The sequence below is a fragment of the Trematomus bernacchii genome, unplaced genomic scaffold (assembly GCF_902827165.1).
Source record: "Trematomus bernacchii unplaced genomic scaffold, fTreBer1.1, whole genome shotgun sequence".
Taxonomy (NCBI): domain Eukaryota; kingdom Metazoa; phylum Chordata; class Actinopteri; order Perciformes; family Nototheniidae; genus Trematomus; species Trematomus bernacchii.
Genome location: NW_022987582.1, coordinates 9,529,923 through 9,557,860, shown reverse-complemented (window position 1 = coordinate 9,557,860; position 27,938 = coordinate 9,529,923). Strand labels below are relative to the sequence as shown.

Sequence of the window (27,938 nt, the reverse complement as noted above, 5' to 3'; positions counted from 1 at the left end):
TTGAAAATGGTTTCTTATCTTGGAGCGTTTTCTTGCCTAGGTGTGTGCCAGACGGGTGCCAAATGCCTTGGCTCTCTGCCTATGGAGCCTCTAAAGTAGATCATTTGCCAAGCGTACTCATCCACTTTTAATGACTTTATGTAATTTTGGCTCATTAATAAAATATTTGATATAATTTTGTTGGTGGGTAAGGATTCGGGCCTTGATGTGTTGTGCTTACTGAAGGGCCCAAGGGTGGAAGGAGAGTGGATAAGCGGGGGTTGGGTGTGTGCAGCTGTGGAGCCCTAGGCATCCCAGTCATCCTCCAAAACATCATCTGACATCATTACTTTGAAAATATATGCACGCACAACAATTCTTCTTCTAATATTTGTCAATCATTGCTGTTTTGAAGAAAGCATCTGGGCCCAGTGGATGTAACACCTCTCTTAGTGCATTCAAGCCAAAACACACACACACACACACACACACACACACACACACACACACACACACACACACACACACACACACACACACACACACACACACACACACACACACACACACACACACACACACACACATATAAACATATTCCAGAATAAATAAAAACAAAGCTTGTCAATTTTAATGAATGCTATATTTAAAAAGCAGCATCCTCTGCAGGTTTGAACAACATCCAATGAGAGCAGTTAACCTTCAAACGGATCTCGCATTAACCTTCCGGCCCTCAGCAGCCAATGAGTGTGGAGATTTATCTCATTAACTTAATTTGACAAGATAAGGAGCTTTCTGGCAGTAAAGTCAGGAGTCAAAATGCATGAGAGTCATATTACTTGGGTAACAATGAGTGTTGCTGCATTAGACAAGACTCCCTATCACCTCAACTGTGATGACTCTACATGGTGGGTTTGCAACTGGATTATCCTCCCAGCCTGACTGAAAAGTAGTTGGACGCAGCACTGGGCTGATTGTTTCCATTTGGAAGAAATTCAAAATCACTTTGAAGTCACAATCTAAATAAAGCTCTAATCCGCTCAGTATGCTTGCGTCAGTCCTTGTGAATTGTAAATTAATGTAATGGATTATCATGTTTTCTTACAATGTCTTTCAATTTAAGATACCATAGGAATGAAGGAAATATGGATGGATAGCTGAATTAATTAATAATGTATTGTCCCAGCAGTAGGGCAGGTTTGGAGGGAGAGGGAGGAAAAACATTGTGTTGGCAGAATTACAGGTACTCATGAAAATAGAAGGACAGGATGTGATATGACTCGAATGCATTGTGAATAATTTATTGGTTTGTTTACAGTCTTTTTTTCCAGCAACAGTTAACGCTCATTATCTTCCCTTTTTTATTCAGCCTCGTGCGGTGGGGATATCAGGGGACCTGGAGGCATCATCTTATCACCTGGCTTCCCGGAGCTGTATCCCAACTCCCTTAACTGTACATGGACTGTAGAAGTCAGCCATGGGAAAGGTAGGAAAACAACATTAATTTAAATCCTATCAAATGTTATTTATACAGCCCAATAATCACAAATGACACATTCATCTCGGGGGGCTTTACTGTGTGTATAGCATACGTCACCTTGTGTCCTTAGACTCTTGCAGCGTACAAGGCAAAACTCCCCAGAGAAACCCCACAATTATTGGGGAACCTCAGGGAGAGCGACAGAGGGATCTGCCCCAGGACAGACGTGCAATAGAGGTTGTGTGTATGGATTTCAAAAATAAAACATAGACAATCCAAATGACTATACACATTCAAATAATACATTCTTCAACATATAAGTGAAAATTATTTGTACTAAAACACTTTATTTGTATGTATTTTTTGGTCCTTAGCCTTTTTACTGTACAGTTAAGGAACTCTTAAACTATAACGTTTTTTTATTTGATACTGTGTGATTTATTGACTCACTACACCTTAGCACTCTTATTGGTTTTATTACTAATGTAAACACAATGACATTCAAAAGACCTCACAATGGCTAAATTATGAATCTATAAATTAAAAAACGACTAACCCTCAACAGATTACAAGAACATTACAGGGATTTATTATTATAAGGCGAGAAATGACTTGTTCAAAGATCATTTTAATGCTTTGACTTTTTCTATCTTTGGCAAGTGTCCAGTGATAACATTACACTCCGAGGTGTTCACTCTTGCAGATTTCACTGTGTGATCCTTTTTTTAAACTGTTTTATAACTTCTAAACTTCTAAACTGTTCAAACTTTGTTTGAAAATTCAGTTTGATTTGAGAATTATCAACAATTCTCAAATAATTGTTGCTGGTATACAGGATGTTGTTCATACATTCTTCAGCAGGATAGCATTTTACTCTGTTATGCTAATATTGCTTTTCATCAATTTTCCAACTAATTTACAGCGATGAAAATATTTGGCATTTCGCTGGAGAAATCAGATATCTCATTTTAATTCACATACTGTTCTCTATTTAATGAGTTTAATTCCATTATCTCAGTACTCACTGTGAGTTAAATGATCAGTTACCAGTTCTCTGAGACCTTCTCATTCATTATCATTTGAAAAGCAAACTGAGCTTATCTCAGTGTCCTGGCACTTAGCTGTATTTTCTGTGTATTTTACCATTGTATTTCTACTAATCCTCTTTCAGAAGGCCCATTGAATATCCTCTTTCACTATTTGTACCTTACCAATCGATCTTTTTGATCAACCATCAACTCTATTTCCTGTTAAGATTTACTTTTGATGGCTGAAGGCCCATCAGCAATCCATCCACATTTGACATTAGGAAAACAACATATACTTTAAGTTTCTGCCTCAAAGCTTTCCAATTTGTGTTCAAGTCCTCTCATCAATTCTTATTCTTGCCATTCTTGTTTGTTTTACAAGATAACTGTTCACATTTGTTATGTCATAATGGAAAGTCTCAAAATGTGTTTAATTAGAAATGGTAAGTAATGAAAAAAAGCTATCAGACATTTAACCAGGGGCGACTTCAGTTTATTGAATTAAATATGATTTATGGTTGCCGAAATCTCATAATGTACAGAGCTTAACTGAGCAAATAAAAATCCATTAAGTATCAAAGATCACCATTTAAAGATTGCAATCAAAGTTCCCAGTGACCATTATTTTAACATGGAATGTGTTTAAAACATACTGGTTTTAGAACTTGCACGATTACACTGGCATATCGACTAAAACTATACTAAAGCCATTGAAATAAAAATATGTCATCCCACATAGGCATTTTCTTGGTTTTCATAATATTAATGTCTTTAGATTTGAATCTGCACGACTCCAAAACACAAGTGATCCCATCAGGATAATATATCTTTTACCAGGGCACTCATGTTTCTGGTGTATTTCATCCTGTGGCTATTGACTGGAAGACACATTCATCTTTAGGGATAGTGGCTAAATAACTATTCCACTTAATAATTGCCAATATCCCGATCCTGTACCAACTGCATTAAAATACTGGGATGTCCCTTTGTAGGGATGGCTCTTGATTAATTGACCATTTGGCTAAACTCTCTGTTATTTAATTGCCGTTTTACCGAGCACAATCAATCACTTCATTTTGTTATTTATTTTATGGCCATTTGGGTCTTTTTTTATGAAGTGAGCCAAACATTGTGGAGGACATTATAGAGTCATATCTGAACAGATTCAACAGATGGCTTTAAAATGGCAGTGCTTAATGCACTGAGAAAGCAGCCAACTGGCCGTCATGGATGCAATGGAGATGTTCTTGGATCTGAGTCAGTGTGACAAAACAGGCAGGGTGTACAAACCCAGATCTTGTTTTCCAAGTAAAAGATAAACAGGAGTTTGTTGATATTACATTTAGAAACATTTTCTCGGTTATTCTTTTTGCTGCAGTAGCAGATTTTCTATTAGCAATCATGTGCTCTCCTCATGTACATCTGTACTGTTAGCCTGTTAGCCCAGAACTATGTTTAAAAGTTGTATTTGATGGGCAGATGCAAAGCTGTGATACATGACAGACTAGTGCTGAAATACTGTTGGAAAGGCCAATATTCTTCAGTGTTATAATCAGTAAAAAATCATTTTCACTTAATTTAGTTTCCATTCCTTTTGCATTTAATTGCTTTTTAACATGTGTGTGTGTTGTGGGAAAACATATGTTATGTTTATGGCACAGACAAACATAATATGTTATGTTTTCCCATTGTCCTTTCTATCTTAGCTGATTTCATTAGGATTAATTGTTATATACTTATCCCTAGTGCTGCTGTAAGGGAGAAGCATTTATTATTTAATTAATGAAAAATGCATTGTTTTGATTAATGTTCCAGCAAGCTAAATCCAACTCCAACTGATTTTTAATCATGATAATAAGTGTTTGAAAATTATAGCTAACATTTTAATTGAATAGTAGTCATCTTTATTCTGAGGTCATCATATCAAATGTTTGTCTGTGCCGTAAATCAATTTCTCAACCTTATGGGTCAGTATGGACATCAATTCAAAAACATCTAATTTATACATTGAATATTCTATTCAAACCCTTTCCATCCTTTTATCAGTGATTCCTCTGAAAAGCTCTAACGCTTGGCTTTCTTATTTTCTCCTCCAAGGTGTCCAATTCACTTTTTACTCCTTCCACCTGGAAGATCACCATGACTACCTTCTGATAACAGAAAACGGCAGCTTCGCCCAGCCACTGGCTCGCCTCACAGGCTCAGAGAGGCCTTCACCAGTTAATGCTGGCCTGTATGGAAACTTCAAGGCCCAGCTACGCTTCATATCTGACTTCTCAATATCGCTGCAGGGATTCAACATCTCCTTCTCGGGTATGAAGACAATGAGGATTCTGTCTGTAGATGGCAGGGAAGGGAGAGTATTGGTAGGAGGGTAGACAAAAAGGGTAGGGAAAGCTTTAAAAGAGAAAGTGAGATGAATTGTGTGGAGGAGTAAGGCTGCTGAATATGTGGTGGGAGGAGTTGTTAAGTACAAGGGAGTGGAAAGCAGAAGTGAAAGACTTTGTGACGGACAGCAATAGAAAGACAGCCCGCTCAATGATAAGATCAAAAGTGCTAAGCCTCCCTACAGCACGCATATAGTAACCTGTGAGGAGTGATTTGTCGGTCAGAATGGGAGCTGGCTTAAGGTAGACCATGCCTTCAGGCTGCGCCGATCAGAGTGGGATAATCAAGAGACAACGAGGTCACGCAGGTAGAGGCGGTCTGACCGTGATGAGAATGATCATCAAAGCTTACCATGTGGGTCAGTATCCTGAACACTGAGGAGACGGGGCGGGGGGGTTACAGAAATAATGGGCCCCCCATGCAGAGACCAGGGAGTGGAGAAATACAGAGAAAGCTGGAGATGGGAGGCTGAGGCAGGGAGAAAAGAGACAGATGGTGATGCTTCGTGAGCGGGTTTGATGGAGAGGGTCGAGAGAGATAGAGAGAGAAAGAGAGGCAGGAAAATACTGTAAAGTAGAAAAAGGAAGAGAGAGGGGCTGCTTCATGAGCATTCTGGCTAAATGTTTGCCTGCTGTCCACTGAAGTAAAGCATAACTTATGCAGCCATGAATATTCATGAAGTTTGTCGGTGTGTGTAAGGTCTGTGATTAGCATGTATAGATTTTCTGATTAAAATGCATTTTTTAACCTTTTCTGACCTTTGATGAAATGTGCCAATGCTGACAGGCCACGTCCTATGGTAGGACGCTCCTGTAATGTTTTGCTTTATTGAAATCAAAAGCCATACTGCTAAGTAAAGGGGCCTTGAGCAAGACCGTTAATCCCCACAAGCTACGATATTGCTTGCTTCCTTGGGGATTATTATCACTGACAAGTTTAACTAACAAATCATTCTAATTATGCATTTATAATATATTTTTGGCTATTTTCCTTCCAGAGTACGATCTTGAACCCTGTCAGGACCCGGGTTCGCCACAGTTTGGATGGCACACGGGCTCCAGGTTTGGCATTGGTGACTCGCTGCCGTTCTACTGCAACACAGGATACCGTCTACAGGGGGCGAGGGAGATAGTGTGCTTGGGAGGTGGCCGGCGCATGTGGAGTGCCCCTCTGCCAAGGTGTGTGGGTACGTGGTCAGCTGCTTTTATTCCATTTCCTTTCCTGTTTGTGTATGTCTATAGCAGAATGTGCATAGTTAGCCAGTGTGATGTGTTAAATGTGTTTGGCAAAGATGTGAACCTTTTTTAGACATTCAAGAACTCAGTGGAATTAGACTTACTTAAGTAGACCATAATTATAAATGCAGACCTGTTATTAATACTGATGTGAGCGGCTAGGTTCAACTACCCTTGGAGATCTCTTTTCCTTTGAAGGGTGCTCCAAGGGCAGTTTAAGGGAGTGGAGTTAAGGGAGAGTACCACTGCACTGCTCACCACCCCCTACTCCCCTACCAAGAACCTCAATTACATTACTTGCATATTTAAATAGCTGACTCCAGAGATCTAGTCGTTTTATAGCGGAGTTATTGTGTCATTTAAACGAGTTGCCTTGTACCCTGTGATGAAAGACCTAACATTACCAACCTCTAGCACACCAGTTTAGCCCTGTGTTAGAAAAAGACTGCTGCTGTGGCATGAATTTTACATGAAGCAAACAAATAGCAATATGTTTATGGATATTTGATATTTTGTTGGTAAAGATTTTTAAAGTAAAAATTATCTTATTTTAGAAGAAAACAAACAAAGGAATAATTGTTGTCTTTGTGTTTGTTTTTTTGCAGCGGAGTGTGGATCGACAGTCTCTAACAACGAAGGAGTTCTTTTGTCGCCAAACTATCCAATGAACTATGACAACAGCCACGAATGTGTCTACAGCATTCAAGTTCAAACAGGCAAAGGTATCAACATCACTGCAAGCACCTTTCAACTCGCACAAGGTGACATCCTCAAGGTAAAGACACAATGCAGTCATTCCTCTTTGTAGACAAAAAATAGATAACCAACAAATAAACAAAGGGCTTGGTTTAGGAACCGCCATTTTGTCTTTGCTTAATTAATGTGGAAGCATGTGATGCAGGTCCCTGTGCTCTTTTTTCATTATGAACACCATGGGAAACGTGAAGTAGTGAAGGGTATTTTAACAGTCGTAGAAAGCACTGCAAATGAGACGCAAATGACTATGTAGTTCCCACTTCACAGCTGGAATGCACTCTTTTTGGGATGTCTTGTCTAATGCTCCAATTAACAGCATTGTAGCCTACTATCAGTGTTTCTAGTAATAGAGTTGTGTAGACAGTAATCTGCTGTACTTAGTCATTTTGTGGACATCTGAAATGTGAAAAGACATGCTTAGAGAGACAAATTGACTTGAGGGAAGAGAAAAATAAAAACGCAGAGAGGGCCCTAGTAGTCATTCAAAGGAAGAGCCCAGAGCCATGTTTTTTCTCAGGTGTCAATCATAAAGGATTAGGAAAATGTGGAGGAATCTAAGTGGAATAGGTGTGCTTCTTCCAAAAACAATTTGAACGAGGCCTGTGGTTAAAGAAAAAAAAGATATTCTGTTAAACATGTATTTGAAAAGGAAAAGGAAGATAAAAATGCAATTATTTGTATAGAAACATCCATGAAAGCATTAAAAAAAACGTGTAAGTACGTTACTCTTTGCTTGGAGGAGGCACTGATTAAAAACTGTCATTGGATTTCAAATTGTAACAAAATATTTGATTTATAATTGGGGTCTTCTCAGATCATGTGATGGTATAAATAGCATTGAGCACATAAAACAATAATTCCTCTAAACCTTATACATTCTCTTTTTTTAGGGCTGTCAGTCGATTAAAATATTTAATTGTGATTAATCACATGATGTCCATAGTTAATCGCGATTAATCGCAAATTAATCGCACACTTTTTATCTGTTCTAAATATTTTTCAAGTTTTAATACTCTTATCAACATATGAGTGGACAAATATGCTTTATGCAAATGTTTGTTTATTATCATTGGAATAATGACAAATATTCTCCTGAATATTCTCAACACAACAACCTGGAACCTCTCTTTCTCTCTCTTACACTCTCCCAACCCTGCGTACTTCTTTGCACTGAGCCAGTTGCTCAAACAGACAAGCCTGTTTACAGTTGTCGGTGAAATGCCGCTCCTCTGTCTTCATCTTCAGTCAAAGCATGAGACTGAAGTTCCCACTGTGGGTCAAAATAATGCGCTGTGATGTGCAGTCGACACGTTGGATGCGATCCGAATTATCTAACGGAGCCCCTCGTCCTCCACAACGTTAAGCTGTAGCCACCCATTTAGCTATCGCTGTTGTTGTCCAGGCGTCTCCCCGGCAAACTTTCAAGCGTGGTCTGCCGCAAGCGAGCGGCAGGAGCGGGGCTGTCAGCATCAGCTGTGTGCTTGGCTTGCTGTTTAAAACACCTTTTTTTGTATCCATATCTCTCGCTAGAATCTCCCACCATCCAACTAACAACAACAACAACGTCAAGCCTTTGGGCTCTGAAACTACGGGGCGGGCCGAGGACAAATACACATGCGTTAATCGCACTTTAAAATAATTAGTGTCGTTAAAAAAAATGTGCGTTAACTTGACAGCCCTACTTTTTTTACATCATGAATCCCATCTGCCTTGTAAGCTGTACAGATGCACAGTATCAGATCAATGGGAAGAAACATCCCTCCAATCTAAATTTGACATCTCATTTAGGTTATTGGTTTTGCAATAGATGTGCCATATAAAAGAGGATATACACTACTAATAGCTTCTTTTTAATTGTGGCTCTCTTTCCTAAGTATGAATAATTAATTCCTAATATTATCATTCTACTTAATTATGGGGATTTAATCCTCAGTGTGCAGCAGAGCATCATGTTCTTCTTCTTCTTTGTCTCTGATCAGGCATATGATGGTAAAGACGGGGCCGCCGCACTCCTTGGCTCGTACACTGGCACGCTGATGCAAGGTCTGTCCCTCACCACCACCTCCAACTATCTGTGGCTGGAGTTCTACTCCGACCAGGAGGCAACTGCAGCGGGGTTCCAGCTCATATACCAAAGTAAGTCACTGCTCCTTTCCCTGGGAGAGGAGGGCCCTAAAGCTTTTTCCAAGTGGATGAATTTAGCTCTACTTCAGGAGCCAGCCATCTCAAAGAGCAGCATTTTAAAGGAAGTTTTAATTGACCCTCACTGTCATTCACTGTCAGGGTATCCATTAAACACAGCATGGTGTTTCCACGCCATTCCTGCAGGACATTTCGCTTCTTTTCTTTTCACCCCTCCCTCTCCCTCTCTCTATGTGAATCCATTTTCTCCCTTTTCCTTTGCGCTCTATTCCTGCAATTAGCTTCCATGCCAGCCTAACTGTACCTTGTTAAAGCAGGTGAATTATTGTTTGGATTGTTTGAAACCAGTGAGTTTGTGTGTGCATGTGTATTGAACGTTTGGATCATTGCTATAAGTGGGCCAGTAATAGATGAGTTTTGCTTCTCCCCCTAATTGGCTTGCTGACTGTGTATTGTTGCTAACTGTTTCTAATTTATTACTGTGACGAGATAATGTTTTGGTTACACTGCATTTTGCAGTTCAATTTAAAGTGTTTTTCTGTTTCACCTGCATTTGAGCTCTGTAAATTCGTTTTGGCTACCAGCTGTTTTTATAAGGTAGAATTCAACACAGTTAGTTAGAATGGAAACGGTCACACTGCAGTTTTGACTTGAATAAAATGAAAGGGAATACGTTTTAAGCAAACTTGAAGTAACGAGGCCCAAACTGGCAATTTTCACTCTGTGATAATTACACCAAATGTGCCAGGTACGAACTGCTGTACTACAGTTCCAATAAAACTTTTTTACAATAGAGTGCAGCTCAGCATTAATCATGGTTTTGGTTTTGCAGCCTGACAGGCCTGTCAAAATAATAATAAAATATACATTAATCAGCTATGTGTAGCCATTTACAACAAGTAATTAAGTTGCCATCAGCATCTTAATGCAACAACAATTAGTTCGGAAGAGCCTTTTGAGTTACAAAATTAGCCATAATTAAATAGCACATAATTAGATATAATTTCAGATTTGTTTCCAGAGACGTGCACAAGGTAAATGGCAGCATACAAACACTTTAACCACCTCAAAGTGCAGTCTTCACTTGGTCTTTTCATCCAGAATGAATAGCCCTTTGAAATGTGGAGAGGTCTGAGTGATGTGAGAAAAGCAATAGGGCAAGGAGAAGGTGGGATATGGGCAACTTAAATCTAGTCTCAACATGAAACCTGATCATGATTTCAGGACTCTTCTACCAGAAGTGCAGAGGTAATTTTCTAAATGTGAGCAGTAACTGCAGGAGATTTATACTGGGCATGACACTTGTAATGCTGCCATAACATCTGGCATGGGCATGGACCTCGCTGTGAGAAGAGGCCGTAAATCAGCCTTGCTGGGTTTATGTGCGGACACTGTTGCTGCATATCAGAACACTTGCATTTAGTATCTGGAAGAGAGGAATACATATAACGTGGTAGAGTTCAAACATGGCCATCTTAAGAGTTATTGCAACACCTTGTCTTGTTTGTGACTTGTACATTTCATTTATTTTATATAAGTGTTACGAATGGATGGGCTGTTTCTCAATTGTAACTGCCGGCATTCAATCAAACATTTGATTGTGAACATTTACTTGTGCTATTTTCCAAATGGAATCTTTTACTGCTACGCAATATAATAACAATGTAAGACCAACCCACAACTGGAAATTGATTCTATGTTTAATCATTTTCTTCTTTTTCTTTAGGTTATCGAGAGATGTTCACCAAATATTTTAAACATGACCAGCTTTCTGTTAACAAGCAAGACAACCCCATTCTCTAGATAAAAAGGAATTTTGGCACTGGTTCACAAAATGGCTTGCCAGAACTCATATTCTTATCCTGCGTTATGACCTTCTCTTTTGCCTCTCAATGTTTCTCATCCAGGCTTTGAGCTCTCCCACTGCGATGATCCAGGTGTGCCGCAGTTTGGCTTCAAAGTCACTGACCAGGGTCACTTTGCTGGAAGTGCTATCACATTCGGGTGTGACCAAGGTTACACCCTGCACGGCAGTGGCATACTCAAGTGCATGACTGGGGATAGAAGGGCATGGGACAACCTCCTGCCGTCTTGTATAGGTAATCCTTTCTGTCTAAGCAGTCTTTGACCATTCAATTCTCTTTTTTTCTCTCCTACTGTAGTAGTTACATTATTATTCAGGCCAGGCACATTGTCAACATTGCTCATCTACTGTAGGTGTTGATTTTAAGGATTTATCCCTATATAATATAAACACATCTGATGTTTTAAAGGTCTCATGTCATGGCCATTTCTACTGATCATAATTCCATTGTTGAGGTCTACTAGAATAGATTTACATTGTGCAATTTTCCAAACTCTCATTGGTTTTCTCATACAGCATCTCTGTACAGTATGTGTATTCACTCTCTGTCCTACATGGCTTGTTGGAGCTCCTGCCCCCCCCCCCCCCCCTCCCTGTGAGCCCACTGTGCTCTGATTGGTCAGCTCGCCCACTCTGTTCTGATGAGTCCACCACCGTTACAGCGGAACATCAGTGATTATGTGTTACAATGGCGTTGGCAACCAGAAAATGATACCAGTAAGGACAAACAGATGAGAATGCTGCGTGGGGTCTGGGTGCCGTGTTAGCGGGACGTTGCGCGGCTCGCTGCTGCGAAAAGCGGACAGTGTGAGCTGGGTTCATTTCCTGCTTGCTGCGTGGGGTCTGCGAAACAGCGAGACATTGCGAATGGACGCGGGAAGGGGGGGTTGCTGAGGGGGCTGCAGCACCCCCATCTGCGAGGCTCCACTAGCACCCGCACCCCCAAACGTGGCGCACCTACAGTGTAAGCGCGCCACAGTTTCGCTGCAGCGAGGCTCCACTAGGACCCCCCCCCAGCGCGTCACAGTATCGCCGCTGAGAGAGTGTGTGTGTGTGTGTGTGTGAGGAGCTTCATAACACACAAGGGGACGGGTAATAACCGGAAAAGCATGACATGGGACCTTTAATACAAATCATTGATCTCTCTCTGTGTGTTCTTGATGCTGACATGGCTGTATAGAGCAATTAAGAACAATCTGAATCGCTATTGAATTTTTTACGATTGTCATTGATGAGCATTTCTCCAGCACAGAGGCATAATTATCAAAGCATTCGTATCAGATTTGTTCTGGACATGATGTACATTCTTGGCTGTACTTTCATATTCACAACGTGCTGAGACAGAGAAATTATGAAGCTATTACCTGCACGCTGCTAGAGCCTGCAAGGTGTTGTGAGGCAGTGTCTGTTTCTTGATGTCTAGCAGTGATGGATTAAGGTACAAAATGATTTATAAATTCCGGACGTGTGCGGAATTGCATTTTAAATGCGCCTCTGTCCTTCCGCCTTTATCAATGAAACATGTATTTATTCCTTTATGGGTAAAAATGGCTTAGCTCTGGCATTGTGGCATGTTCAATAACATCACAAAAAAGTAAACCAGTCTATTGATTAACTGTTAAATAGTGCTGGATAACTGAATGGTCAATATTAATAGTGAGCTTTACATCTGTGAGCTGAATGTAAAATGGGATTCCCAGCCATTTCTCCAGGGTTACTTTCTGGCTCCTGTCCAGGGCTTTTACATTTCCCTGCTGTTAGGATCCTGATTATAGCCTACCACTGTGGCAATCTAATGCAATTTTCCTATTAATTAAGAGCAGTTTGTTCTGTATCATAGATAGCAAGAAGATAACCAGGGGAGAGACAACATAGATTGGATGATTTACAAAAATTCCATCAGTCATTTGTAGCAGTGTCCTTCCTGCCATGCAAGACCCAGCCTGAATATTCTTCGGACACATTCTTTTTAAAGTAAATTAATGGCATCATTAGGAGGCATACTTACAGACAAGAAAAGTTTTGTTTTGCATCTGTGACTTTCTCTTTCAAGACAGGAAGTCTGTAAAGTCCCATTACCTGTTAGTAAAAGGAAATCATTTTCAGCAGAGCTTTTCATTAGTCCTCATTGTAGACTCAGAGCTGCAGTGAGCTAAGACCTTGACAGCAGTTTTTCTGTATTTCAACAAGCGGTTTAAGCTCTTTTTTTGTGTATATGCATCTCCATTTTCTCATGGTTGAGTTTATGTATTTTATGTGTGCATGCAGCGGAGTGTGGTGGGAGTTTCAAAGGTGAGTCTACCGGGCGAATCCTGTCTCCTGGGTATCCCTTCCCCTACGACAACAATCTGAGGTGCACCTGGACCATTGAGGTCAACTCTGGCAACATTGTCAGGTAACTCACTGTGCTAATAACATTATTGTATATTCATATATTGCATAAACTGTACTGTATCTTTTGTATAAGAAATGTTTTTGCTATTAGCTCTGTATAACTGATGTATTCAAAACTTCCTAGAAAAACCTTATAATATATTCAATATTTAAATTACAATTTGCAATCATTTATCAAAATATGCAAATTGTATTTTGTGTCATTTCTTATCAAAAGAATATAATTGGGCCTTAAGTTATTAGTCTACTAAAAGGAGTTATATACTGTATATTGGATGAGATTAAATGGATTTGTATAATAAAACTGAAGGGAATCTGATTGACGTTTACATGGTTCATGCAATTGATTCACAAAGTAATTGCCTAAAAGTAAACAGATGTGAGTTGATTTGAATACATCTAACATTATCTGAGGTCATCCTTACTTGACCTGAATTTCAAAGACAAAAATAGCTTAAAGGTTTTCATGAGACGTTACAAAGTTCAGTTAAGATTTTAAACATGAACAAGTCTCCTCTAAAGCAAGATGTCATCAAGAGAAACAGCCTGCAGCAGCTCCATTAACAATGATTGGGAGAGGGACTTTGTAGACGCTGTGACAGCACCCAGAGGCATTTTCCAGGGACATGGAAGCATTTTTTTTTTGGTTGAGAGCTCCTACGTATTACTGTGAAATAAAACCCATCGGGACTTAGAGGTCGAAGTAAACATGGTATGATTTCATAAAGTCAGCCGCACATTCTTTGTCACAAGACCTGCTTCAGGCTATCTCTTGATGAGATCGCAGATAAGTCTGTGCTCTCATATTTCTAACTTTGGCAGGAACTGATTGATGATACCAAATCTCAACTGAAATAACCGAAAGCAGGGGACACAGTTAATAGATAGATCTCTCCTTTGAACTCAATTTAAGTTCAGCACTCATTTTACTTGCCTTCTTTAGAAAACTTGTTTTCAAAATGCACATCACATTATTTCCTGACTGAATATAGTGTCATATAAGCTTAATTCGTCTCAGTCTGATCATATTTTAAAAACTTTAACTGACTGAATTAATTAAAAGCCTATGCTAACAATCTCTTGTGTCTTTCGCAGTCTCCAGTTCCTTGCGTTCGACACAGAGGCGTCCCACGACATCCTGAAGGTGTGGGATGGGCCTCCTGAGAACGAGATGTCTCTGAGGGAGGTTAGCGGCTCGCTGCTGCCTGAGGGCATCCACTCCACTCTCAACATCGTCACCATACAGTTTGAGACTGACTTTTATATAACCAAGTCTGGCTTTGCCATCGACTTCTCCAGTAAGTATTTCCTGTTGTTTGCTCATTGTAAGAGTCTCTTTGAGGAGTTGAAGTTTTTGGAAATGTAATGATATCAAACTGTCTCCGTATAAAACGTAGTATGTCTATTTGTACAGACATTAAGTGTATATTCCACAGAGTATGCCTAGCTCGTAAGGAGTATGTTAAAGGTTAATACAAAGTGGATTTCAATGTCTCCAAAATAATGAAATTCTCAAACTGAAGCTTTTAATTTGAACATTTCCTCATGCCCTGTGGAACTCTTTGAATTGTATGTAACCTTTAACCATGCTTTGATGAGCAGTGAGTCCCAGGTATTCTACAGTTCCCTGCTGTTAGCCTACTCAAGCACTCATGTTCTGCTGATGAATAGTTTACCAACCAAGTAAATAAGTACAGCAGTTCTATGTTTGAGTGGTATTAATTTGATTCATTACTCTAGTAAACCGGCACGGAAGCATAATGTTGAAATCAATTACATTGGGACTCTGCACCTGTTTTAAGTGAGAATCGATTCTGAAGATGCATACAGCACTTACATTCCTGGATTGCCCACGGCTGGTGGTTTCAGGGTGAATATCTGGTTTTGTTAAGTGAATTTCTGCAGACCTTCTGCAATGAGTGACTGTTTCTTGTGGATGGTACCTATAATGTTCCTTAGGATTGGAAGTATTTTCAGTTTAATAGCAATTTGCAGTACGATTTCTACAGAAAATAAGCCTTGTTTTTTAAGTTGAATGACTTTATTCCATCAATCCGAAGATGGTTACACAAACATTCATTGTCTATGTAGAAATTAGGTCAAGTGTATCTTTATAATTATAAGTTAAACTATTATGATCGCTTCTATCAAAGTTGTTAAACGTATTGACTCGTTTTTGCTCCTACATTTTCAGATTAGATAATAAAATACAGTGTGCTGTCTTATAATGATCACATACAATGTACACAATATGATAACCATTTCCTTTTAATACTTTGATCTTTTTTTTTTTCATCATGTTTTACTTACAACACCAAACTTCAATATACTTAACTGTGTTAAGTCTCTTAATAACGTCTGTCTAGATGGGAACATTTGAAGAATCCATCAGATTTGACCAGATCATCTGGGCTCCACAGCTGTGGTTTAGAAACAGATTAGGCGAACACAGCAGGATTCTGATATCAGTGTTCAAACCACAGTTTCAGCTTGACAGCTGTCTACCGTGAGATATGAAACTCCTTGTTTGTGTGTGCATGCGTGTTCACTCATGCAATCATTGATCCCCTGCGCTCTGCATGTGTGTGTGTTTGCCCCTCAGGTTCGCTCGCGACAGCTTGCAGAGATCCAGGTATTCCCATGAATGGTAGTCGCAATGGGGAAGGGCGGGAGCCTGGTGACTCGGTGACCTTCTCTTGTGATCCGGGATATGAATTGGAGGGGGAGAGCAGAATCACCTGCATCCAAGTGGAAAATAGATACTACTGGCAACCCAGCCCTCCAAGCTGCATCGGTGAGAGAGGGCGACATGGTTTGAGTTAGAGAGGGGGAGAAGTACGGGGGAGACTGAGAGGTACATGGATGGAAGGAGAGGGGGAGAGAAGGAGGGAAGTTTGCAGGATCAGAGTTACAAAATAAAGATATTGAGAGGAATAGTGAGCAGGGGAGTTTTCTATTTAGTGTCTGTAGCAGAAACTAATTCTCTCTCAGTGATGTCTGAAGAATATGGGCAGGATAAACAAAACCCTTCAGATATGTTTGAGTTGGTGCCAAGTCTTATGTGGACAAATCCACTTCACTAGCCTTTCAAAGACTGAGTATTCTCCACTATCGTTCCAGAGAACAATGTCTTATTAGAGCTTAACAGCTAATTACTTAACAATGCAATTAGAAATAATTACACCAAGTAGGTCCAAAGAAACTTGGATGTCGCTGCCAACACGTCTGAGGTTTTGTTTCCTGGCCATAAAAGGCCTAGGTATTTGTCTCGCTTTTGCAATTTCAAGATTACATGTCCAGTCTCTATGAGTGAAAACATGATTTAAATGTCAGCTTTCCTTTTGGAGCTTAAGAGCAATATACTCATCATCATGTTACTAAAAGTTCTTCATAGTGAAGCAAGCTGGCAGTTGATTCATCAAACTCAAAGAATGACAAGAAAAGCCTTCTGTGGGGATTTAAGGTTTAGAGTATCCTCTGACATGCTGAGGCACTCAAAATGTCATTTTTTAATCATATAAATATAATCCAGCCAACTAAATCATAGAGCATAAATGTCAATTCGCACTATTTAATTAAGTTGTCTTAATATCTTGTTAGTTTCATATCTGTGTCAGTCCCAAGGAGATCTGAGAGTCACATATCAATGGTAGGAAACATTTAGTAAGATGATGTAGGAAGGAGCAATAATCAAGCTCAACTAAAGATGTTTGCAGCAGGTCAAGGACACTTTTTGACCACTGTGTGCCTCTGCCTCATCCATTGCTTCTTCCTTTTTCTTCTCTCAAGCTCCTTGTGGTGGAAATGTGACTGGATTTTCAGGATTCATCCTCTCTCCAAACTACCCAAACCCCTACCCACACAGCAAAGACTGTGACTGGCTTATTGCTGTGCACTCTGACTATGTCATTTCCTTGGCTTTCATCAGGTAAGTTGAGCTGCTTCAAATGCAATTTTACATTCTTTAGTTGCTTGAGTCAAAACATCAGGAATAACAACATTAAATTAAATTATGGTGAAACTCGATGTCTTAATATCCAGATGATATGTGGAAAAACAGACGTATTTTGTCACAGTTGCTTTATTTATTCTTTAGAGCAAAGGTGTTTGAGACATTCCTCGCACGTGTGGATCACGCAAGTTCATTTAATTGGAAAAAAAAATGATGGCCTTTAGGTACATGTACATGGTCCAGTAACTTAGACGGCACAGGTTGTGCCTTGGAATTGCCTGTTTTCTGCAGTGGAACCAGCTATAACATTATGGTATTGAGCAAAGTTGGCCATGTGTGTTAAAGCAGAGGACCTGAGCTGGAGTCCAGGTGTGTTGGGAGATAGGGGGGAGCAGAAGTGCCTCTACAGATACGGTATCTAGAAGGCAGCTATCCTGCCACTTTGCTGAAATGTGGTGAAACAAGATTTCTAAAAAACTGTATATTGCAGGCAGAAGTGTGATAAGAGTGCAACTAATTTCCTAGACTAAATCACACTAAGACCATAAGCCTTACATTATTAATTGCAATCTAAATATGGAGCAGCAATACTGGCAGAGCAAACTCACGGATGGGCCTGAGGGTACTTTTCATGGACCCTGTTGCTCTTGACTGTTTTTTTTCTAGTCGTTTTTATGAAGAGCTGGAGAAGCAGCGTACATTGCCTCGATCTGCACTCCCACCCACTTTCCCTTTTTCTCACCATGTTTCTTTTTCAACTTTGTCCTTCAAAACAAACATCTAATAGAGTTAGCACAATGCTGCTTTCTCCCATGGGAATGCCAAATGAAAGGATGGAGTTATGATTTTAAATTGAAGTTGCCTTGATCCAACTCAAATGCAATTATCTCCAAGCTATTTACATTTTTGTCATAAACCATGCTCATTATTTTGAAAACAAATGCGCTGCTCTCTCTCACTGCGGCATCTGATTTGATATACGGCGCTACAATATGAAACGATCTTTTCACACAGCATTGCCACTGCCGTCTGGGTAGATTGTGTGCCAGCGCTGTGTCACAACAATTTAATCTCTTCTCACCTCTTGGGGGAGATATCTTTTTTTATCTCTTTGTCTTGAGATGCAAAACAAATGGCTTGGCATGACTCACTCCTAGCACTGAGGTGCACACTCATTTTGCAGCCCTAATGCATACAATCTGGTGGTTAAGATTGGGCAAAATAATAACTGTTTTATCTCATTTATGTGTTTCTTTCATTTGTAACAGTTTCAGTATTGAGCCCAACTATGATTTCCTGTATATCTATGATGGGCCAGACAGCAGCGCTCATCTGATTGGCAGTTTCCAAGACAGTAAACTTCCTGAGAAGATTGAGAGCACTTCCAACTTCATGTACCTGGCATTTCGCAGCGATGGCTCTGTGAGCTACACCGGCTTTTATTTGGAATACAAAGGTAGACCTTTACGTTTTTTTTTAAACAGAATGTGTTCATATTAAAGCAAGGGATATTTAGATGGAAATGTATATACATGACACGTAAACATTACGTGTTTAAAGTTTGCTACTTGACACACCTACTCTTTCTAATGGTAATGCAAGCTGTGAAAATAGCCTGTATCTATTCCCACCGCTTTAAAACAGGTTAGGTAGTGTTACATTAAATAAACACTTGCAGCCTGAATAACTATTTGAACCTACTAATTAGAAACCCCACTCATTTTAAACACTTCTGACTGCTCTAAAAGCTTTGTTCTTTTGATTGGCAGCAAAACTGCGGGAGGCGTGTTTTGATCCAGGGAATATGATGAACGGTTCTCGAATGGGTACTGACTACAAGCTGGGATCTATGGTGACATTTCATTGTGAGGCTGGCTACCTGCTACAGGGCTACTCCACTCTGACTTGTGTCATGGGCAACAGCAAGAGACCAGAGTGGGACAGAGCCAAACCGAGCTGTCAAGGTGAGTGAGAGGCAACACTTCTAGATTAACAGAAAGCCTGAGTAGCAGAGAGCTGCACTGCAGCTGTTTGGTCAATATTTGATACTGAGTGAAACTGGGACTCTGCTGTGTCAAAATGAGTTATGTGTGGTGTACATTTTATTGATGTAGATCATTTATTGTTCATTTTAAATATGAATAAATAAAAAATGTACATTTAGAAGACACACTATGTTCAAGCCTGGTGTGGTCATTACAAACATTCATTATATGAAAGGCAGGGAGTCCCTTCATTATGTGTAGACTGAACAAAAAAACCCTCTGTGTACTAAAACGTTCTAGACTTGTGTATGTCAGGTCTTAGTGTGTGTGTGTGTTGTGTTAGTGATGAGACACTCAAAGGGTAAATAACATTACATTTCTCATATTTGAGAAAGGAAAGCGGAGCTTGAAGCTCAAAGAGGACACAGCACAGTTTAAGCCAGCAGATGCACGTTCCCAGACGGCACAGTCATTGCCTAAGTAGGAGATGAGGGAAGACACAACAACTGCAAAATCCTTCTGCAAAGTTATAAGAACACTTGATACCCTGCATCCTTTTAATGACAATTTAGAAATATTAAATGATAAGAACTCTCCAAATCAAGACTCATAGTCAACATAACAATCATAACAATTCAAAAACGAAAAATGGATTTGAATCATGACCTTAAAATCTTAAAATGACACCCCTAGTATATTCAGACGTCATGAGAAGAAAACTCTTTAAACACTAAACTTTCAGTTAATCTAAGCAGTGTAATTATCTTGAAAGAAATGGAGTGTGAACGAAAGCAATGTAAATATATTCTTGATATACAAGGCACTGACTACGCAAGAAGTTAGTCAACCTTTTGTGATTAAGTCAAATAAAATACTTTAAACAATGTTTTATTTTCTGTTACTGGAAATATAAAAGAGTCACAATGTTTGATGGTTCTGTAGAGTCTAAGTCTGCAGAATTAGCTTATGGTGAACAAAACAGTAGTTGAGGCAACCTCATAAAATGTTCTGTTGGAATTTTATAGTTTTACAATTTCACAATGTGTTCACAAAATATAGCAAATATGAACTGTTCACTATTCACAGCCAGATCTTCAGTGTAAGTCAACCCCCTAAGCTTTTCCGTATCTCTGTGAACCCAGTGTCAAGGGGAGAAGTGAGAAAAGATGGGAGGCATTTAAAGATAACGACCAATCTCTATCTTGTAGCATTACACAATTTTTAATACTCCTCAAAGTATGCGACCTGCCAAGGAGGAATTACTATTCATTTTCAGCTGTGGGGAACAGGGGCTCTCACTCCAGGGAGCAATTCATTACTTTTACAGTTGGCACCTGTGTAACTTTACTGAACAGCCCTAGGTTACATGCACTACCAAAATGTCCACCAGCATCACTCTAGTTTTACTTTGAGACCAAATTTGAGCTCATGGCTTAACAGCCCAGAGGCTAAATGTAATGGCTTCAGCTGCCCCAGCATATGGTCAGCTGCTGTGCCTTCACATTTCTTAGCAATTAACTGAAGTTGAGAGTATTTCCCAAAGAAGCAAAAAACACAATTAACTCTAAAGGCACACTGTGTGGAATTTTGGGTTCAATTTACGATTTATAACTTTGTTTTCATTAATAATGTGTATTCAGCTAAAGCTGAGACTCATTGTTTTTGGGAGCTTAGATTAGCTCGCCTCTTTATATCTACATAGGGAGCGGGTCTTCTTCACAAAGTTCACAGTGTATATTTTCAAAGATGTACATTTCAGACCATGGATAACAAAACTGATTCAGGCTGACATTATTGGTTGATATTATCTTATCACTGTGGATGCAAAAAGGGGTGCAGTGGACAATGCAAATGTTTCAAGGCAGCAATTCAGTGCACTGCCCTTTGCCACTGTGGTGGACTGTGTTTTCAGAACTAACTCTGCATTTAGTTGAAAACCTGTAACATTACATATATATTATGTAACATGTATTACTTCACCATAATAAATATGTTAATAGTTTTACTGTGTATTTTGTTCCCTGAATACCAGATGCATGTAGTTAGCTACATTCTAGCATGTTGTAAATAGTACCACTGCATTCCTCATCCTTGAAAATGTAGGATTAGCCACCAGAATCAAGATCCTAGGTGTTCTAGATCCTAAGCTACTGGTAAAATAACAACAAATGGCGCCATTGAACAAATATGCGATGGCCCTATAGCCAAAAATCTACCTTAGGGCATGCTCTAACAGTGTGCCAAGTTTTTATCATCAAAAGCACAATTCCTTCACATATCTGCTGTACTAATAGGTACTGTATGTGCAAACGACCGATGAGTGAAAACAAATTGCGGTTCTTAATACCCAAATGTAACCAATCAAATATGGTATCAGCAGTTGTTAGGCTTTAATTGTTATTCTGACAGTAATACTTTACATTTCTATTGAGTCCATTGTCTGTCCACATTTTGGCATCTCATACATACATTGAGAAGATTGTATTAGCATCCATTAGATCCAATGTCTGTCTAAGTGGATTGCAGAGCTGGGTCAAAATTACATTTGGGTCAAATGTAATAACATAAAAATGTAAACACATTGGAACCTCTTGGATTTGCATCTGCATTTCGGTTTGTTTGAAATTATACAGCATATATTTCTAAGGTATTCTGAGCCTTCTTGAAATTAAATGTATACATGAACATCTTAAATGGCAACCTGAATATCATAATCATCATATTCATGACATTTTTCAGAATAAAAAATGTATTTTATAAGGAATTGCAGTGTAACCACTTCTCCTTTGCATTACACTCCCCTACTAGAATGGGGCCATTAAAACATATCTTGAGAATCCCTTCCATTCTGTAATGCGGCTCTCACCTGCTGCAGATTGACAGTATAGTGTGACCTCCTTCTCAACAGCAGCTTTCTCAAATTCCTCACCCAACACGACACTATGGCTCCCATTCTGTCTGACAAATCAGCATGAATCAGAGTCCCACTGCTGTCATCACACACCGGTATGTTTAATTACTCCAACGACCAAATGTGGATAAATTGCTGATCCATCTTCCTAGATTAGCGCCTCTTTTCACTTTTATTCATCTTCTCCTGTGCTGGTCCATGAAACAGCAGTGACATGTGCATAGTGTGGCCCACGGGGGGTTCAGAGCAGCTGGTGACAGGCTCCCTGCGACAAATGAGTGTGTGTTTGTTTACTGTCGAGGCTCCCCCACATAATGGCTCCCTCTTCTAGGTCTGAGGCTACTACGTTAAAGGACCACTTGGCACATTAGGTACATCATTAACAGCTCCAGAAAGGACTAAGATGCAACGCAGGTGCAGATCACACCACAGCTTATATTTAGGAATTTAGGAAGTTTGCAGGGGTATGACTTTTGGTTTAGAGCTAATAGTTGTTTTTTTCTTTTACATGTGTTTGATCCCCCTTGTGAATGGCACCCTCATACCTTCCTCTGGCGTTAGAAGCACTGTGTTCCTCTTTACTGCATAATTACATGAATAGTAGTCTTTTCGAACATTCCAATTTTATACATACAGTTTTTATAGTTCTAAACAAGATTGTAAATGCATGTCCAAGAGTGTCATAGCAAGGGCAACTGGACTTGGAATGTGCACAGTCCTCTGAGGGAAAGCGTGTTTCAGCTGAGGAGTTGAACACAACTTTCTCAAAACATGCTGCTGGGCGATATGGGCTGATTAAAGTCGAGGCGTGTGGAACTCTTGTGATTGTGTATTTTGTTGATTGATGGTGTTTTCATGTATTTTGAAGGCAAAAAGTACTTTTCCTTGCAGGTTGTTTTTCTTTTAGGATTTATCCCTGTAAACACAACTCCGACTTCCTTCTCTGTCATTTTACAATTCACTTTCCTTTTGAAAATGTCCCCAAAGTTTCTCTCGTGTCAAATTTTATTGGTTTGCTGGCCAAAATTATATTTGTCAGCAGCTAAAAGTTCAAAAGTCATTTTCCAAGTCACTTGTGATCATGGGCGTAGGAAGCATCCTGAATGTGGGGGGGACATTTTTAACGGGCGGTGTGGGGGCGGAAAAAAAAAAATAGATTTCCTGTATTCTGGTGCATTTTAACAGGTGGTTTGATACTTGTATGTGGCTATACTAGCATGAGGAAATTGATGGGTACATTTTGTAATTTCATCCAGTAGTAAAGAAAGGAAACATATTTGATTATTAATTCAGAGCTGTCTTTGAATTAATAAAAAGCAGTTTAAATGCCCATTTTTTGTACATTTATATACAACAATAAATATTTGTGAGTGCATTGAGAGATATTGTTGTGGAGAGTCATTTATATATAAATCGCAAAATACATTTGTGAATCCTTCTGTGAGCATTTATTAATATTGAGACTGATCTGACTCCATACGGATGTTAAGTTCACCTAGGAATGGTATCATTGACTTAAATGTTCAAATAAATGTTGCTCTTCTGTCTATATTGGTCATATGATGCCCCTTGACTGAAATGTTTCCTGTTCAATATCCCCACTGATTTCCTTAAAATCCTGGGATGAGAGTCCACATCACAATTTACTCTCAACTGTCATTTCCCTTTCATCACTCACCTCAGCAATGGACCTCTCTCCACTGTCCCTGTATTCTGCCTCTGACTCACTCTCAAGTGCCTAGATGTCAAGAGAGGTGGTGAAGTGATAATTATTTATTGAGCAGTATACTCTTTCACATTGAATCATAACAAGTCATACTGAATGTAAATACAACTGACTCTAAAGTAAGTCCCAGTCTGTGACATTGGACATTTTGAAGACTCAAAGTCCCAAGCAGTAGGTAGAATATTAGCTAGTCTATGTAATGTGCACAGCAAATAAATAGTTAACTGAATACTGGGATGGAAATAGCCTATAAGCACTCAGTAAAACATAAACACACACACAAAGCTTCTGAATGATAAGAAGTATAATTAAAACATAATGCACATTACCATTTTGAGAGAGAGTACCTAAGTTAAAGAACTCAGAAAATAATCTCTTATCGAACTGAGGCTCCAGTAAAACACACTGACTGCGTCTCTACATGGACATCAGTAAGCCGTTCATGAGTATTATCCCGGTTATGATCATATTGGGGATATGGTGTTTACATGAGCACAGAGAGATCGGGTTATTCATGTTCCCTGTTTACATGATAAATACTAGTAACCTGGCATTTCGATGCCTTTTCTCATCTAAACTATTCAGTATTTGTATTTCTCTATCATGACATAAAGACGAAACTCCTCTCCAGAAGTGAGACGCCGCCATCACTGTTAACTGATTAACTGCTACCAGCTGATGACTTACTTTCCTCTTCTTTGAAAAAAATGTTCTTATGTCCATGTTGTCTGGGGGAGAAAACATATCAAACCAAGAGATCGTCAGCTTTGATTTTCGCTGTATTAACCATTTCCTGAACATTTGGTGTGTGTGCCTTACCTCCGCTACCGGCATCGCTTCATACAACAGATCTGAGCTGTCCAACTATGACAACACTCCTTGAACATGCGCGCGCTATGTGAGAATCTGCCTTGGTACAAAGTAGCAGTGAAAACATGGTACGGAGTTTCATTGATTTGGGCATTCTCTCAATAAGCAAGTGGAATGGATTTCATTTGATAGTGAAGCACTGACACAGCGCTCTACAAAGTGCGGCGAGTGGATAGACCGATTCACGGACTTTCCGCATAGTAAAAGTGGGGGGGTCTAAACTAATCATTTGAAAAAGTGGGGGGGACTTGTCCCACCCTCATATAATAGCTGCGACGCCCATGCTTGTGATGTCACTTGTGATATAAATTGCATACCTCTGCATTTTTCCAGCTCAAACACATTTTCTGGTATTGTAATCTGGTAACACTGTTTCTCTCTCTCTTCCCTTCCTGTTCCGACAGCCCCCTGCGGAGGTCACCTCACAGGTTCAGAAGGAACTGTGCTGTCTCCAAACTACCCACATAATTACACCAGAGGCCAAAGCTGTGTCTATGACATCTACGTTCCAGGGGACTTTGGTAAGCTTTCAAAGCATTATTTTCACAGAGTGGGATATGTAAGTCTGTTCAACAGCTTCTTATGTGGTGTCGGTTTCCAGAAATGATTTTACAATGAAGTGAAAGGAGGAGGCTAAGTGAGAAACGTGTCTGTCTTTCTGTAAAAGATGAGGACAGAGTATATTCTAAACCAACACAATGTTGGGTGACTGCTGCAGGCTGTTTCCCTTCTAAAGTATGACTTTGAACACAAACTAAAGAATGTCAGTGTTTGCTTGCAAGAGGCGTTCAAGCAGAATAGTATCAGGTTTAAAAAATGATTGTGCTGACAAAAAAAAAATGCTCCGTTCGTAAGGTCAAACAGACGATGGCTGTGGGCAATAGATGGGACAAGCAAATTCCAAGGTTTATCCAAGACTGGACATACATAATGCAGCAAAGATCTGAAGGAAAACCTTGATGTACTTTTGCTCAATATTCCATGTTTGTCCTAAAGAGCTGCAAAAACCGTGGGCTGAGGTTTTGATTCCGTAAAGCCCCGTGCTTATGAAACACAGATTAATCCCCTGTGTGATGATCCAGCTCAACAGTTTACATCCTCTGTTGCCATCTCCCACTGCTCATGGAGTCCAGGCTTCCACAGATCTTTTTTTTTTCTAAATAAATATTGCATTTAAATGCAGCCTTTGCTCAAACTCCCTGCAGAGCTTAATGGACTGTGAGAGTCGCCAAGCAACATTCCCACCTGGGCCTGTGAATTTATTCCAGGGAGTGCAGGCACGAAGGCTAGTGAAAAGTCCCTCTGATTATGAACAAGGCTTCTGTGGCGTGACTTGAGGGAAATGTATTTTGATGAGTAGACCAACAAAGCAAGTGGGTTTCACAGCCCAGGTAGAGCAAATTGAAATTGTTCAGACAACAACTATGATGTACAAAAGGAATACTACACTCTGTTTCCTAAAGCAATGTGCCCTTCATTTCACTAGAAATATGCGTCTTGAATATAACATCTAACTAAAACGGACAATGCAGCTCCACCAACATCTCATGGCTTCGAGTTGTGAAAAACAATGCTCTGTAATGACAAAATGGAGCATATTTGCACACAGTACAGTCAGGGTATACACACAGTACAGTCAGGGTATACACACAGTACAGTCAGGGTATACACACAGTACAGTCAGGGTATACAGTACAGTCAGGGTATACAGTACAATATATTGCAACATCATTTATTTTCATTCAGTTACCGAAAAGTAATGTACTGTACCGACAAGTAATGCATGTGGAGTGTCCATTTTTGTGTGTTTTTAACCTCCGTTTAAAAATGAACATGGATACATTCTCTATTCTCTGTAGAAGCTTGGCAGCTGAGTGTAGCCTGTAGACAGTGTGATAACAGAAATCACATTTCAGCGTCTGGTATACAGGTAATTGAAATTTCTAAGCGCCTAGGGGAAACAATCAAACGTGTGTCCCAGTCTGTCCCCAACATGAACGATGGCGTGCTATAGGACTTTGAGACATTATGTCAACCTGGTTAAACTGGTATAGGTCAGTGGGAAAACTCAGGACTCTGGCCCAATGACACAAGAGTTTTAAACAGGTCTGGCTTTGGAGGGGGGGATTTTCAGTATTATGTGGATGTATTTTTTTTTTGCTGCAAAGGTACAAGGATGTGTATATTAAAATGCTTATGCGAAACGATGTCGGATGATGTGGGCCGGTCGGATAAGTCACTAGCACCCCCCCCCCCCTAGCCTGAGGTACACTGGGTTAGTCTTTCTCCATTTAAGTTGAATCAATTGTGAGCTCTCAGTTATTGTTGTTTGTATATGTGATCATATCAGTGCCTGACATCACATTTGAGCTGTGGTTGCCAGACTGGCAAACAGCCATCCGTATAAGGGCTTACCTCCTGTAAGGCTGATCAGTATTCAGATGTATTACTTTAGCAGGCAGATCACAACTACATTTTGGTGGGGATATTATTAAGTTATTTGTTGTTGTAGTTCTTTGTATTTATTGTTGTAGGTCTTTGTTTTTAAACAACCATGAAAACTGATTGCCCCCTGGGGCCAACAGATCAGATCCAATTGCTGATTCTTCGTTTTGTTTTGTTTATCTGCTGAGGTTTTCTCAATGCACGGTTTACACTGTGTGTTTTATGATTCTCAGGTTGTCTGCTGAGAGAGTTGTGTAAGTGTATACATGTTATGGAGGTTGGCAGGTATTTACTTTAGTGGTATCATAGTAACAGTTGGTGTTGATGTAATGTATTTTGCACAAGCTGTCGTGCTGTCTGACTGATTGAACAGAGCCTTTGGATGGGTGCATACCTCCCTGTATCTGTCTCCATTTTCCTTTAGACAGCCTTTTGCCATGCCAAATGTTGCAGCTGACTATACTAACATAATGTATGCACATAATAAACATCCATCCACAACATCATAATGCGCCACAGTGTAATTTAGTTCAATTTTGCCCTAAGCATCCCCTCAATCATACAAATAAATGTCTGTTTTTGCATAGGACTCGCTGGTCCCCCATAACACACATTTAGATACCAAGTTGTATTCTCTTTCCCTTCCCATGCATGTTCATATACTGTACAGTAGACATATATGCGCTGAATTCCAGTTGATGATCATACAAATTATGAGAAAAAATTGATCTGGCAGTCGACACAGAGCATAGGCAGTAAAAAGGCTTTAGAATCATTGGTGAG

General features: G+C 39.7%; 1 protein-coding gene across 1 annotated transcript in view; it reads left to right on the top strand.

Moving 5' to 3' along the window:
• Positions 1-27,938, top strand: part of LOC117480538 (CUB and sushi domain-containing protein 3-like) — a 217,382-nt gene that overhangs the window by 69,502 nt on the left and 119,942 nt on the right. Inside the window, 13 exon segments of the mRNA XM_034127877.1 lie at positions 1,349-1,465; positions 4,585-4,800; positions 5,873-6,061; positions 6,716-6,885; positions 8,846-9,002; positions 10,916-11,107; positions 13,141-13,267; positions 14,362-14,564; positions 15,869-16,060; positions 17,056-17,194; positions 18,487-18,674; positions 18,988-19,182; positions 25,115-25,231. Of these exon segments, the coding sequence (XP_033983768.1) occupies positions 1,349-1,465; positions 4,585-4,800; positions 5,873-6,061; positions 6,716-6,885; positions 8,846-9,002; positions 10,916-11,107; positions 13,141-13,267; positions 14,362-14,564; positions 15,869-16,060; positions 17,056-17,194; positions 18,487-18,674; positions 18,988-19,182; positions 25,115-25,231 (2,202 nt within the window).